General features: G+C 42.9%; 1 protein-coding gene across 6 annotated transcripts in view; it reads right to left on the bottom strand.

Annotated features, from left to right (window-relative positions):
• LOC138207066 (collagen alpha-1(XVIII) chain-like) overlaps positions 1 to 12,349 on the bottom strand; it is a 30,061-nt gene extending 17,712 nt beyond the window's left edge. For 3 of the 6 annotated variants that reach the window (XM_069164069.1, XM_069164071.1, XM_069164072.1), the window contains exon 1: positions 1,692 to 2,277. In XM_069164069.1, coding sequence (XP_069020170.1) covers positions 1,692 to 2,130 — 439 coding nt within the window. In that variant the 5' untranslated portion in view covers positions 2,131 to 2,277. Of the gene's footprint in view, positions 1 to 1,163; positions 1,605 to 1,691; positions 2,278 to 12,096 lie in introns of those variants that run through there. The other 3 variants (XM_069164074.1, XM_069164070.1, XM_069164073.1) reach the window with 3 other exon arrangements.
• Between the last annotated feature and the right edge of the window lie 2,167 nt (positions 12,350 to 14,516).

The raw sequence follows: 14,516 nt of genomic DNA, 5'->3' as shown, positions 1-14,516 counted from the left end.
GAACATTTGTATTCTCTGCGATTCTGAAACATTTATGAACCTCATTTTAATTTGGCCTTCACAATAATCTCTCTTAATACAACATCAATAAATGCTGCGATAAAAAAAAAAGGCTGCAAAACAGAAAAGAAAAAGGCTGCAACTACCTTCAAAGAACCTGTAAGCTTCCCGTTGCTGCACTGTGCGGACAACAAGACAATCACATGAATGTGGCATGCAGCCTGGTGACAGCGACGTGAGCTCAGACGTCATGCGATCGTGCCAAAGAGTCTCCTCTGCACGTGTGCAGTGAACAGAAAGTGACGCCACAACATCAGCAACAATGACAACATCAGTGGTTTTGCATGTTTTGACCCAAAAACTGAAGATTGTACTTTGCATCTATGGAAACTCTCTTCCAGGCAGCCCAGGTTTTGGAAAATCAGCTTGCAGAGACTTGAATATGCAGAGTTACATTTTCCCAACATTACTGAGTTTATTGTTGTGTTGCAATCAAATCAATCTGCACATTGTCTGTTTACGAGTCTGGGAGAGTACTCTTGCATTGATTAAAAGTTGTTTAGAGACTTGCTTGGCTTCAGAAGGAGGTGAGTGAAGACGAAAAGATTGAAAATGAAAGGCCTCAGTTTACCGGACCTTTGCAGCTCCACTCTTCATCTCTGCTGCTGCTACATTAGCAGCTGCAAGCATAAAACACCTGAACCTCCAAAACAAACTGTTGTTGGTGGAGTTGCATTGTGGATATTGTCGGCACCTTTTGACAAGGAAGAAGAATACAGGTCTTAAAATAAGGTGATATCTCTGGTTCTGCTGCACCGATTTTTATATTTTGGATTATATTTTCAACAAAAACAATGATTATAGCTGCAGCCGCTGTGCAGAAGTGTATCTTAACTCGAGCCCCTGCAGGTTGATTATCTCCCTCTAGGGAAATAAAAGCACCACAAGTTGCCTGGTAGGAGTGAAATTAGCAGTAAAGTACTCAAAGTTAAATTAAAAATGGCAAAAACATGCAAAACAATATTCAACGTGAATCATGTGACGAACAACGACATCCGAGCTCGGACACCAAAACAAACACACACAGACTCACGAAAAAAAAAAACTTGACCGGATTGAAAATGTATCGGCACACAGGATACATTCTAACCCGCCGCGGTTACCTTTCCAGTTACTAACTGACACACACGCAGGCCGCCCCGGCTCCTGCGCTCCCTCGGGCAGGACGCCACACTCCACCGGGAGACGCCCACTGTCCAGGAACGCCCAGCAGCTGTCCTGCAGCACGTGGCAGAAGCTGCGACAGGGCAGGTGCAGAGGCGCGGCAGCGGAGGAGGAGCACCTGGGTGCCAGCAGGAGGCAGAGGAACCACTCTGCGCTGTGGTGGCACCCCGCTCTCGTGAGCCACGCCCACTCCTGTAGGACCGCCCCCACCTCCTCCACAGACGTGTGGTTAAAAAAGTTGGGCAGCATGAAAAGGTTTGACTGCTTGCAAACGGGCCAATCAGACGCCACGGGGAGACAAGGAGGGTCAGACGCACTGATGTGACTCCAAGCACCCTGAACAGTCCCGTTAACTTCAGAAAGGCCACCTACAACCCCGACATCTGACCCCACATCATCCCTGGACCCTGATCCATCCCACTCCCCAACCCGAGAACCCTCCTCCACCCCCTCCCCTCTGAACCTGCCTGTATTACCCGTCACGCTGGGGGTAGCGCTCTCCACTTTTTCCGTCACGCCTCCGTTAGTAGTCCTGGTGGTTGGGGTCGCGTTCCATGCCTCGTCAAACTTATGGATTTCTGTGGCCACATCGATGATTACTTCCCCGACCCCGGACAGGTTGTCATCTTCCTCCTCCTCCTTCCTCATCTTTGCACCACTGGCTGTCGTGGCGGCACCTGTCGTTGCGGCACCTGTCGTGGCGGCACCTGTCGTGGCGGCACCTGTCGTGGCGGCACCTGTCGTGGCGGCACCTGTCGTGGCGGCACCTGTCGTTGCGGCACCTGTCGTTCCCGATGTCTGTGTCGGGGTTTCTGTGGTTGGTTCTGGACCTGGGAACCACAACCAGGCCTCCAAGCTCCCGGCACAGAGAACCAGGAGGAGGAACCACGTCTGGACCCTCAACATGCTGCTGGCTCCTGTAACAATGCTCTCACTGTCTCCCTAAAGTGCCACCTGTCAACCAGTCAGCAGTTAAATCCAAGCTGTTCAAGGGCCACTGAGCATCCACTGAATGAAAGCACAGACATAAAAACTGCTCTGGCCCAGAGACCCTCCCTCCAGAGCTCCCAATGCAAAATCTGCTGCAGACTCCCTCTTGCCTGGACAAGGGGGGGGGGACCCAATTGTGGAGGCAGGCTTGTTACGTGATGATAGAGGTCATTGGTTACTTAGAGTTGCCCCAACACACTAAAACTCCTCCCCAGCGTGACTTGACGAGTGGCTCCCCTAAGACCTCTTCAGCAACATGGAGCACACATTCCTGTTACCACACAGACACGCCCGTCCTGAACAAAAATATCCCCAGAAAAATGTAATATAAATATAAGAAACAGGTTTGGCTCATATTGTGCAAAACCCAAAGCTGTCATGTGTTACAAAACAAGTACAACTCTCAAGTTCAAAGGATGCTTGCTCAGCAAGTATTTACAGAAGAGCAATTTGTTCATTTTACTATAGTGATTTGAGTGAATTCACTTGAGTGAATAAATGCTTTAAAAGCAAATAAAATTCGTTTCCAAGTTACTTTTCAAATTGTAAAGGTTTTTAAAAAAAACATGACAGGTTTCTAACAATCTTGACATCCACTCTAAACTTCTATATGTATAATCATCTCCCATTAATCATCTCATGACCCTTCAGACTTCAGACTGTGTCCCTTTGGAGGGGCCTGACCCCCAGAGTGGGAACCAGGGGTCTAAATCATGCACAGTAACTGTTTAAGCAGCGACAGGGGAAAAATTTAGCTCACCAATTGTTACTGTCAAGGAAATTCTATTGTTTAGTGATGACATAAGGAACACACCGACCCCAGGAACTAACTGTTCCTGCTACATGTTGATCATGTCTGACTCTTGGCCTCACTGTATTCAGCCAAGAACACAAGGTGTTCCTATAGTTGAGCCAGTGTGAGAGTCCAGACAGAGAGGTGAAGCAACCTGACATTGCCATACATTGCGGCCTCTCTCCTCGTACGAGCTGCTGCCAATAAACATCACTGCGTTGACACCCAAATCGGTCTCCTCTACTTTCTTCACCTCATCTCCACGATTTCCATCGCAGTTACTAACGGTCTAACAATGAAAAACCCTGGTACTTTTACCAACGTAAAGGATTTGAGGACTTCTTCAGCTGCTGTTGTTGTTGGAATAAAATAAAGAAGAAAAATGAGCAGAGCAGCTGAGAGACGAAGACCACATTGTGAGAATATCAAGCGAACGTTGAAGCTGCCACCAAAACCGACCTGCAGCACCAGAGAGATGGTTTCATTTACCAGCAACAAAAGTGCAGCATTCAATTACACAATGCTGACGGGTCGGTCTGTTAACTGTCTGATTTATTACTGTGTTTCTCAGATAACCACAAAAACCAAAAAAGTAAACCACAAAGTACATTTTCTGGTGCTGTGGGAGGTTCGTGATTGAACAGCGTGAACACAGCTGGAGAGACAGCAGCTGAGAGAGTGAGGCAGCAGGAGGAGGGCGGATCGATGTCTTAAGCTGCCGTCCCGCGGGACCGACTCCATTGCCTCATCGGAGAAAATCCTCGGAACATGTTCCACTTCCAGGTTCTCACAGACGGGCAGGAGGGACCCTCCCCTGCCTCCCAGCCTGCCTCCTCCTCCGCACGGCCCGGAGTGCCCCCCATCACTCAGCTGCCCGCCTCATCTGCCAGGCTCAGACATCCAGCTGTTACACATTCCAGCCCGCGGACCTCCCACGCCCACGCTGCATGATATGCTGCATCGTTTGTGCATTCACACAGTAACACCGCCTCTGCTGCTGTAAGCACATGTGCTGCATGCTCTCAGACGGATGATGAACGGGACAAGAGGAGACATTTATAACACAAACAGACTGTCGGATGAATCAAGATGGATGCTTCACACTGTACTTGCTTCATGCAGAGCTAACGTAGTATCATCATACTATTATTTAGAGCCAATTATGCATAGAAGAGTCTATGATCTACGAATCGGCCACGTCAATTTGCTCCTGTTTCTAGTCTAAAACTAGTAGTGCTGCAACATACGTTTATTCAAATTGACGTCCTCTTTTTAAACAAATGTGTTTTTTTCCACAGAGGGAGCCAGTATAAGTAAGGTACTTTCATATTATTACCAAGAATGAGCATGAATAAAATCTGTAAATAACAGATAAGATGAGCTCCTGTTTTAGTTTTGCAGTAATTACCAAAAGCAATTAGAGACGTCCTGACTTTGTTTCCTTTTTGCATTGTGAAGCTGATTCTGCAGTGAGATTTCTGGTCTTTCTCCAGAGCACCGAATGTAAACTGGTTTCTTAACAACAAACACATCAGAAACATCAGAATCTGCTCGTTGAAAAAAATATCTATTGAAGATTTAAGCAACAAACAGACCTAGAAAATGTGCGATTTTATAAAAAAAATCTCCACTTAAAATTCAAGCATTATGATACCAGATGTGGCGTTCATGTTCCTCACACGTGTCCATACATCACCATTGTCGCCCTGCAGGTTCTCTCACATACGTTACCTCTTCCTGTTCATCACTATGAGCTGTCAGCTGTTCCAACCTGCACGGGGCCACGAGCAGGGTAAGTAAGCACACCGCAGCATCACGCTGCAGTGAGTCAGTGGACGACACTTTATGAAGGCAGCTGCTGCCTGTATGTAACAGTACGTACATATGCATGCAGCAGAGTGAATAACAGTCACGTCAAGAAGACTGCAGCTGCACATTAAAGCTCCAGTGACAGGAAATATTTCCTCCTTTAACAGTTAGACATCATTAGCAGTGGTTAAACTCAGATTCCTCAATGAAGTAAAAGTACAAACAGCAAAAAGTACACAAAGTATCAAAGTAAAAGTACTCGTTTTGCAGTAAAACGTCTCCTGTGACTCATGCAGCAACATATAAGAGAATTTTATTGGTGTAGCTGCCAGAGCGGGTTAAGTTTGTTTAGTCCAGAGGTTTCCAACGTAAGGGTCACACCCCAGTGGAGAATCTCGAAATAAAGCTGAGGAACTTAAGGAGGATGGATATTTTATTTAACTTAATCATTCTGTTGGATATTAAGTCCTGCATAAATGTTGGCCTCAACAAAAACAAGCTGCTTCTGGAGCATTTCGCTGTGTCTCCGCCACCAGCAGCTTCCTTTTCTGCAGCTGGAGTCGACACAAGAGCAGGTGTGTTCCCTCACCAGTGTGCTCTGGTTAAAAGAACACACCCGAGCGTGTGAACTGTGGGAAATGAGTACGGTGAGACAGAAACACGATACACCAATTACACAGAGACCCTGAGGCTGCTGAGCCTGAATAAACCCCAGCGGGGATATGGGATCTTTCTTTATTGGATAAAAGATGTCAGATAAGAGAAGGAGCAAGATGTGAGAGGAAGAGGCGAAGCATTCTCCAAAAGCGTTCTGCCATTTAAGCCGGTGGTCTGTGCAGCCGCAGAAAAGATAGAAATGCAGGAATAAATCTGCTGGTGACATGTATGTCCATCCCAAATATGGATATTTAATTAAATAAAACACAGCAATCAAGGAACAGATAATGCATCAGTTCCACAATAATAATTTTTATACACCACTGGAAAACACCAGAAACCCCTTCAGCACTGCACTGCCAGAGACGGATTAGCTCTGAAGGACAAACATGAGGATTACTGCTTTTCAGCGAGTGGTGTCCACATAGTTTTGGTCATATGCATCCATGTGCTTCAATCAGCCAGCAGATGGCAGCAGAACAGAGGCTGAGTTTATGTGTTGATCGCTGGCTTCAGTCATAAATGAAGGAAAAGGACAAACAGAAATCCATTATTATTATGAAAGATTATTAAACTAAACTAACCGCATTGATGTTGTGTTGTACTTTTGTTTACAGCAAGTATCTTCAAAAGGGCCTTGAATACAGCTGAAAACTACGGTTGAAGAACTTTCCTGCAGCCACAAACTTTAACACAATGTAGGACACTAAAACACAAAATGTTTTTGAAAAAGTGCTTCAATGGATGTGCTTTTTTTAGATTTCATTTAAGGAGTTGCATAAAAGAAGAAGAACAGGAAACCAGAACCAGAAACATCTTCCGCGCCGTTCTCGTTTTAAACCAAGTAAGAAATCTGCATTGGCATGTGCATCTACAGTAGATAACTTTAGATCCATGACACTCCTCACAGATCTTCTTCGAACCTGCTGCACTCTCCACTTATCAAATAGCTCAAATTCTTCAAAGCCAAGAAGCAGAATAAAAGAAAGTTCCCCGCGGGGCATCTCTGGCAGCTCACCAGAAATCAACACCCATGACACTCCTCCTCCTCCTCCCCTGTGGTATGTCGAAGTGGGTCTTTGGCAAGAACAAAAGAAGGGCATTTTCAGACAAGAGGGTGTGAGACACTTCGCGGTAAGTCCCTCATCCAGCCTCAATGCTGGATTCACAAAGCAGCACGGGAGACAAGACAGTCGACTCCTTGTTTGGAGAATCATTGAATGAGGACGTTTGTTGAAGAAAGCCGGCAGTAAAGAGAAATAATGGGGTGAGTGGCGTTGAGTCTGGTGGCTGCTTTTGAACGTGAGAAACACAAAATACGTGAGAAGACGCATCTAAATGACTGACAGAAGAAAATTAAAGGCAATTATGGAGCTTTTTACATGATTCAAGCTAAACATGAAACCTATTCAACGGGCGGGATTCTCCATATAATCTCTAACGGCACCATCTTATCTGTTGTCCCACCTGTCAGAGGTACATTTTTACAGCTGCAGCCGGAGGGGACGTGAACCGGAGGCTTCAGTTCTGCAGCTTTAAATTCCTGCAGCCCAGCTACTGGACTCCAGGGCAAGTACTGCTCATAACTGCTGATGGCTGTGCAGAAAATTACACACGCATCAGTACATGACGATGCAACTCCATCACTGACATTATGGCCAGAGGTTTCAGGGTTTTCCCTCCATTATACGGATTAGGCTCAGCCCCACAGCTGAATTATCGACCATCAAACTTCTTTCATTTCTTTGCACTAGTTGCTATTGCACACTTGTTTACTCCTGAAGACACTGAGCTTTAGTTGAAAAGCAAACCTACTCCGATAAAATGAGATCAAACTTGTCACACACACAAAGACATGTTCAAGATCAGGCTGTTTCCTCCCTGACGTGACCTGAACATGGAGCACAGAGCCAACAAACGGTCAGAAGTGGAGTTGGGTCATTAATCTCTGCACGTCAGTGAGACAAAGTGAGGACGAGCCTCCGAGCGTCTGATTTATGTGACTGAGTGACTGGGGAAGGTCAAGGCCTCTGTTCTGGCAGCCGTTCAGCCGCTCTGGATGATACAAGCACGAGGCCTGTTTGACCACCGCAGTGGAAATGATGAACGGTGCTTCCTCCTCCACGCTCTCAGGACCGCTGCGATGCACCGAGCAAAACATGTTGACCGAATGGAAACGTTGCCCACGAGAGTCACCTCACAGGAACGCAGAGAGGAGTCACTGGAGTGAGCTGGTTAATAAATCCATGATTAATGTCTCGTCTGTTGAGAACAAAAAGCGTCTCTGTGAGAGGTGTCATGAACTGTGATTGTGCATTGGAGTGCACGGAGGAAAGTGTAGCTGCAGGCTGTCTTTTTGAGTTTACAATTTCCTCTTCAGCCTGCAGAACCAGTCTACTTAAATGTGAATTAGAAAATGCTCTAAATTTAACATTTCCTGTTTCCCACACTTCTTTTTTAGGGGTTACTAAATTTCAGGTTGATATGTGAGACTCCACTTAGTGCACTCGGTTCTAATAAAAATACAAACTTCTGAGTTTGCATATTTGTACCTTATAAATTGCTAATAATTTTGAAAACTGCATTTGCATGGTGTAAACTTTAGTTTCGGGTATATGAGCAACGTGCGTCGCATGTAAACAAACTGTAGACGGCAGCGTCTTCATGGCACAAGTCCAAGCTCTCATCAGGAGTTCCTACAATTAGAAATCAATGCATGCTATTTGTGGACAACTGCTGATTATATCTTAAAGCAGGTGGGAGAAGAAAACCACAGCCCACATCATCATCATCAGCTCTGCAGCTGAGGAAACAAAGCAGAAACACCGAGCAGCTCCTGAGCGGCCGCTCCAGATGCACGTCAAGATAAGGCCGCACAGAAAGAAGAAGATGGGAAGCAAAACATCCTCTCGCCCCTCAGCATGAGATCACACCTCCGCTGTGTGACAGTCACCTCTAAATCGGAGGCAGCAGGTAGAAAACACCCACATCTACCTCTGAGGCTTTTAAAGTCTCCTCCAGAGAGCTTTGATGTTCCAGTGGTTACAGATCTAAAGCTCAATTTGAGACACATACAATAAAAGCTGTAATTACACATAAAATAGGGAGTTAACCTCGGAGGAGAAATGTCCTCGAGGCCATGTAGAGAACAAGGAGTGCCAGAAGTTTGCTTTAAGAAGCCAAACTGCTGCTGTTTAGTCAACCTGTACATACAAACATGTGACTGATGAACACATTCAGGGCGATGAAGCCCTGAGCAAACGGTTTCTATGGGTTTAATGGAAAATACAAGTCAAGATTAACCAAAATAAGATAAGTCATGATCGGTCTAGATAAGTTATAACACGCCAAAATCTCTGTGGAAGTAATGATAAATTGAGGTAAGTCAAGATCTGTCACACTAAGATAAGTCGAGAAAAAAAACTATCAGGTAAAGTCTGGATAAATTGTGAAAGCATACGGCAGAGGAAGAGATGTGATGAGTCCAAAGAAACAAAATATGACAAGATGATACAAGACACATAACGGTAAGTCTACATAAGTCATCAGAAGCATGACAATAAACTAAGTCAAGAGGAGATCCTCATCATGCTCAGTGGCTATGTAAAAACACATTTCTTAATACATCACAGAAGCACAACAAGAGAAAAAGTAAAAACACAGTGCGGTACATTGAAGTAGAAATATTAATGTGTCATGTTAGATTATATCTAAAGCAGCTGAGCCAGACGTGTTCTCTATCCAAACCCAAACCTGAAAGAGTCATCATCATTTCACTGTAATTAGTGGTGAGATGTGTTTTCGTTAATGAAACCGAAGCAGTTAAAGCAATAACCTGCTCTGTTTTAACATAAACAAACATCTGTTATGCTTCAATGACATAAATCTGAGATTTAACCGCACAGGTTTGTGGGAAACACTGGCTGCCATACAGGAAAAAAATATTAAAGGCATTTAATATTAAAGGCAGAAAATGATTAAATTAGAGAAGTTGTAATCATTTAATGTTGGATTTTGCTTTATTGATCCCGAGAAGGGAAATTGAACTTGACAAATGAGAATCATTTTACACTTTATTTGATTACAAATAAAGTGCTTCACCACTCTATTACCTCAGTATCTTTAACCTGCAGCTTTAAATACAACAAACGTATGAAGTTTCCACATCAGAAACATAATAAATGTTCCGCATTTAATGAGGTCGAGGCGCCAACAGATGAAAATATCAGTGAACAAATTCCCCCATTAAGTGCAGCACAAGCATTTTTCTGAAGGTCGAAATGGTCCTCGTGTTGAGACAGGCTGGACCAGCTGTGCATTCAGGAAACAAACTCTGAAATTAGGAGAAATAAACAGTCTGTCTTGGGTCTAATTACCCCATGAGCTGCCTTGGATTCTGTTTCCTTTTCCATCCTGAACGAGCACCACTCAGCTATCTATGTTTACAGCTATTAATTTAGTGCCGCAGTACACTGGGTTTTATTATCCTCATTTGTTGTCTGCTTCGATAAAATATAGGATCATATATAATGACAGAGAGGCCGTTTGGCCACCCAGAGGAAAACGTCTGCTGTTTGTGTTTCGGCATACTTTCTCAGAGCGCTTACATGCAACATAAACACATCTACAGTAAATCTAAGAGGCGCCTAACGCAGAGAAAGAAAACAAAGAGGGTGTAAATTCTGGAAAAAAAATCCACCCTCGGATCCTCCGACACTGTCAGAGATTAAATTGTCCTTCTATGATGCTCGTTGTTTGAAAGGAGCTCTGCACATTCCTTATTTGGCAGATTCACTTTCCAACGAGCTGCTTCAGACTTACTGTAAACATTTCCGACATTTTCCAGAAACCCTTTCAAACCTGCTGCATTTATCACGTTAAACTCACTTTAGTTGTGTTTTTATGAATAATTCAACATGTAAATCACCAATCTGAGCATCACAACCCCGTGTATGAAATTGAACGTATTGTTGTGGATGTTTTTCAGTCATTAAACTCACTGCAACAGGAGAAACGTTGAAATAGTGTAATTTGCGTAGGTTAAGATAATAGAAGCAGCAGAGTGAAAAGATTTCCAGTAATGAGTCCGGACTGTTCGATATGTTGATGATCACATGCAGAAAAAGTTTCTTATTCTATGCTGACAATAACTCGTCAAATTCAACCAAAGAAGAAAATACACAAAAAAACAAGCCTGAATTCCTGTTAGAGGGTTACTGAGTATTTCTACATATGCAGTACTCTGCCTCTACATGAACGTGTGGGCATGGCTGAATCATGTTTGTGTGTTTAGTGTCGAGTGTGTGCGTGTGCAGTCTGCACAATTACAATGATGATGATGACAATGAAGTGTGTCTTTCTCTGGTAGGGACTGACGAAGCCTATAAATCACCAGCCTACACACACACACACACACACACACACACACACACACACACACACACACACACACACACACACACACACACACACACACACACACACACACACACACACACACACACACACACACACACACACACACACACACACAATCTGACCATACTGCACTGCAACACATCTCTGTATAATATTGTAAAGTCTTGCTGGAAGGACTTTAATGTGTTAAGTGCCATGAAATAATCGATGTTGTGATTTGGCGCTATGTAAATAAAATTGAATTGAATTGAATTGAACCTCCACGGACTCTTAAACCTGCTTCTAATCTTTCATTAAACATTGATTGAAAAGTAGAGATGAGTAGTAACATGTAATATTTGTATAAAACAGCAGCACACACACACACACACACACATACACACACACACACAGAGAGAAGACGAACCAGGCACAGGCTGAGAGGCCCGAGGGTACACGGTGCCAGAGCCTCTGTTTCAATACACTTGACATTTCTTGTTAGAAAGTCCATCCAACAAGGGCTGCAAGGCTCAACGTATCCAAAAAGAGATGCAAAATATTAACAGAGACATCAAATGTCCTGAAAGAGAAACAAAATGACCACAAAGGAATGCAATGAGAGCACAAACAAAGAGACCTCATCATTCATGGTCACTTTTCATATCTTTCAATCTGGTGATGGAGCTCTTATGTTCTGGTTGCGAGGAAACCTGAAGCACAACGACTGTAACACTGCAGAAAACAACCACAAAAATATATTTAAAAAAAATCCCCTGAGGTAGTTACTTCAGGTTAGTGCATGATCTGCTCAACACGGACGTCACATTTTCTTCTTTTAAATCCACTTTTGCAAATCAAACAAAGCCCAGAGACGGCACAGTGAAGTATCATAAGCTATTCATAAATTCCCTATGAACAAGTCCAGACATTCACATCGACCACAACCTCATTCCAGCCTGAAAAACCAAGCTTTAATCAGGTCTGCAAAACTCTGAATTATAATGTCAGCATTTACATTTTAACCACAAGCTGCTTGAAAAGACATTCCTGCTGTTTGTCAGCATTTACACAACATTTTACTGTATTTTCTGCACATTATTTTTGCAGTGTTTTTATATTTCTAAATGTTTTGCAGACATTTTCACGAGAAAAAAAAAAACCTGCCCAAGGAATGAATACATGTATTGAAAACTGCTAAATAAAGAAAGAATCAAGTCATATCTTACCTCTCCGCTGTGATTTTATCTGCGAGACCACCAGCAGCATGAAGATGCAGGTCTGAGAGCCCAGCCTCGACCACCTGTCGCGTCCACGCATCCTTGGAGAGTCTTTATTGACACTTGTGACAGAGAAAGAAAATTAAATCCTGTCAGACGCTTTGAGTTGTTTTCATCTCCAGCAGACAGCGTCAGCAGCTGGTGGAGAAAAATAAACCTCTAGTGAGGGCAGCTTCACCCAAACACCGTCTACCTGCGGAGGATGTGCGCACCTTTACGCACTGCAGTGAGCGCAGACGACCAGTATCAGGCCGGAGGAAATCAGCTTCCAGCGCAGGGTTTTCAAAGTAAAAGCGTCACTGACGGACACTTTCTTCTGTAAAGAAAAAAAAAAAAGTTATTGCCCACCAACATTCATTATGGATACTAACAAACGCTATTAAAAAAAAAAAAACGTTAAAAAAACAACAACAACTTGGTTTGAAAGCAAACATTATACTGATATTAATTTGATAATTTTAGTAACTGGTTATTTTGTAGATTAAGTTTAATAATGCAAAAACAATGATATTATACTATTGATTGAGCTTTTGACCTGCCGTATAAAGTAGGTTATATCATGGAGGCCAGCAACCAGCATCCCCAGGCTCGTGGCTGATATTCATTAGCTACTTTCTAGCATTGCAGACTAGTGACTAATATTCATAAAATACTCTCTGGCATCCCTCCGCTGGTCCTGTGTAGTCTCTGACTTCAATAAAATGCTTTTATTTTGAAAGCAGCTATCTATTTGAGAAGGACTCCGTTCATTTGCTCTGCAGCTGAGGCCTGAGGACCACATTTCAAATAGGTTTATGAGGTTTGAACCCTCTCAAACGTCCCCTCAAGGCTCCAAAAAGACATGAAACCAACTATATCTAATCTGTACGTTACTGGGTGGTAGCTGACACCAGCAGAGCTAAAACTAAATAACAAAATTAAAGAACACAACAGTCCTGAAACATGGATGGAGGCCCTGAAATGATTAAATGTGCCTGTGAGAACAGCCACTAAACGGAGCCTGTGGTGACATAGTCCTCTCCGAAGGTAAATGTCCGTGCGGGGATTTTCTGATTATGGAGCTATAAACTCTAAAAGGCAGTCCGATGTAAAGTTTTCCATATGTTCAACTGAGTCTCTTGTTCAGACATGTTGGCCTGCAGTGTGGCACCTGTCTGCGGTCTGGACTCACAACTGCATTCCTCAACCGGAGAAAGGCTTCTCACGATGACAGATGCTCCAGAACCACCACCCATCAGTGGTGGAGGAATATTCAGAGACTTCACCTGAGTTAAAAACACAGACACACGTCAGGAGAAAATACTCTGCTATGTCCAAAGTCTTCAATATGAGGATGTAATTCAAGAAAAATGTACTTTAGGTGTGAAAAGTAAGGGGACACGTGTGACTGGTACAGTGTTTTACATTATTAGACTATTAGTCATGTGTTACTGAAGTGGGGTTCATTATTAAGCAATTTCAGTAGTATAGGGCTGCAACTACTAATTATTTTCTTGATTAATCAGCTAAACGTTTCGGTACAAATTTCAGGGCCTTATAATCCTTTACTTCTTCTATTTGATGAGTTTTTACTTCACATTTTGGACGTAAATTCTATATTTACGAGACAGCGTTTAATGTTTAAATTAAAACCTCAAAATATAACTTAAAAGTTATTAAAGATATCCCCATCTTTTCCAGCTGCAATATTACAGTGAAGCAATATAATATGTAATATATCAAACGTTAATGTGCTTCTTGTCCTCGAGTTTTTCATTCATATGACCCTTTACATTTTGGACGCATATATTGTATTTATTTTAAGTTTCAAATGAATAATGCCAAATAGGTATAAAGTACCAGACATTATTATTACATTATCAAATTTTAGCTGATTATTTTCTTGATTAATTGACTAATTTGTCCAACATGGTGGTGAATGAAAAGCAAAGTGTATCTTTCGTCGCTTTGCTTCCTCTTTTCCCTGCAGTTGTAGTTTGTAGACTGTAGTTTACTTATCTGTTGGTAAATGATATTTAAAATATATTTTTTGTGTTATAGTCTTTGAAATGACGCCAAAAACCTGTGTCCAATTCCAGCTTGATTGTGTGACGTGACCCACCACCATGTTACTGCCCCCTGGTGGCGTGGCATGCTAACAACCCCAAAATGTAGAAACGAGGAAACCAAAAAAACACTCCTATTAGCTCTAATACAGGCCGCTTAATTGTGATAAATAATGACCAAAACAAATTTAAATACTAAGGAGCTAATGCTGAGGTGTTTTATTTAAACGTTTTCTTACTTATGGGGGTATTTTCTTCCACTTAATCACACATGAGGTCACTTCTTTCCAGACTGTCACATATTGAGGCAACCTCGAGGGCACA

This window comes from Embiotoca jacksoni, unplaced genomic scaffold (genome assembly GCF_022577435.1).
Source record: "Embiotoca jacksoni isolate LCO1_2020_lvr unplaced genomic scaffold, fEmbJac1.0.p SCAF_30, whole genome shotgun sequence".
Lineage (NCBI taxonomy): Eukaryota > Metazoa > Chordata > Actinopteri > Embiotocidae > Embiotoca > Embiotoca jacksoni.
This window is presented reverse-complemented; position numbering and strand designations above follow the sequence as displayed.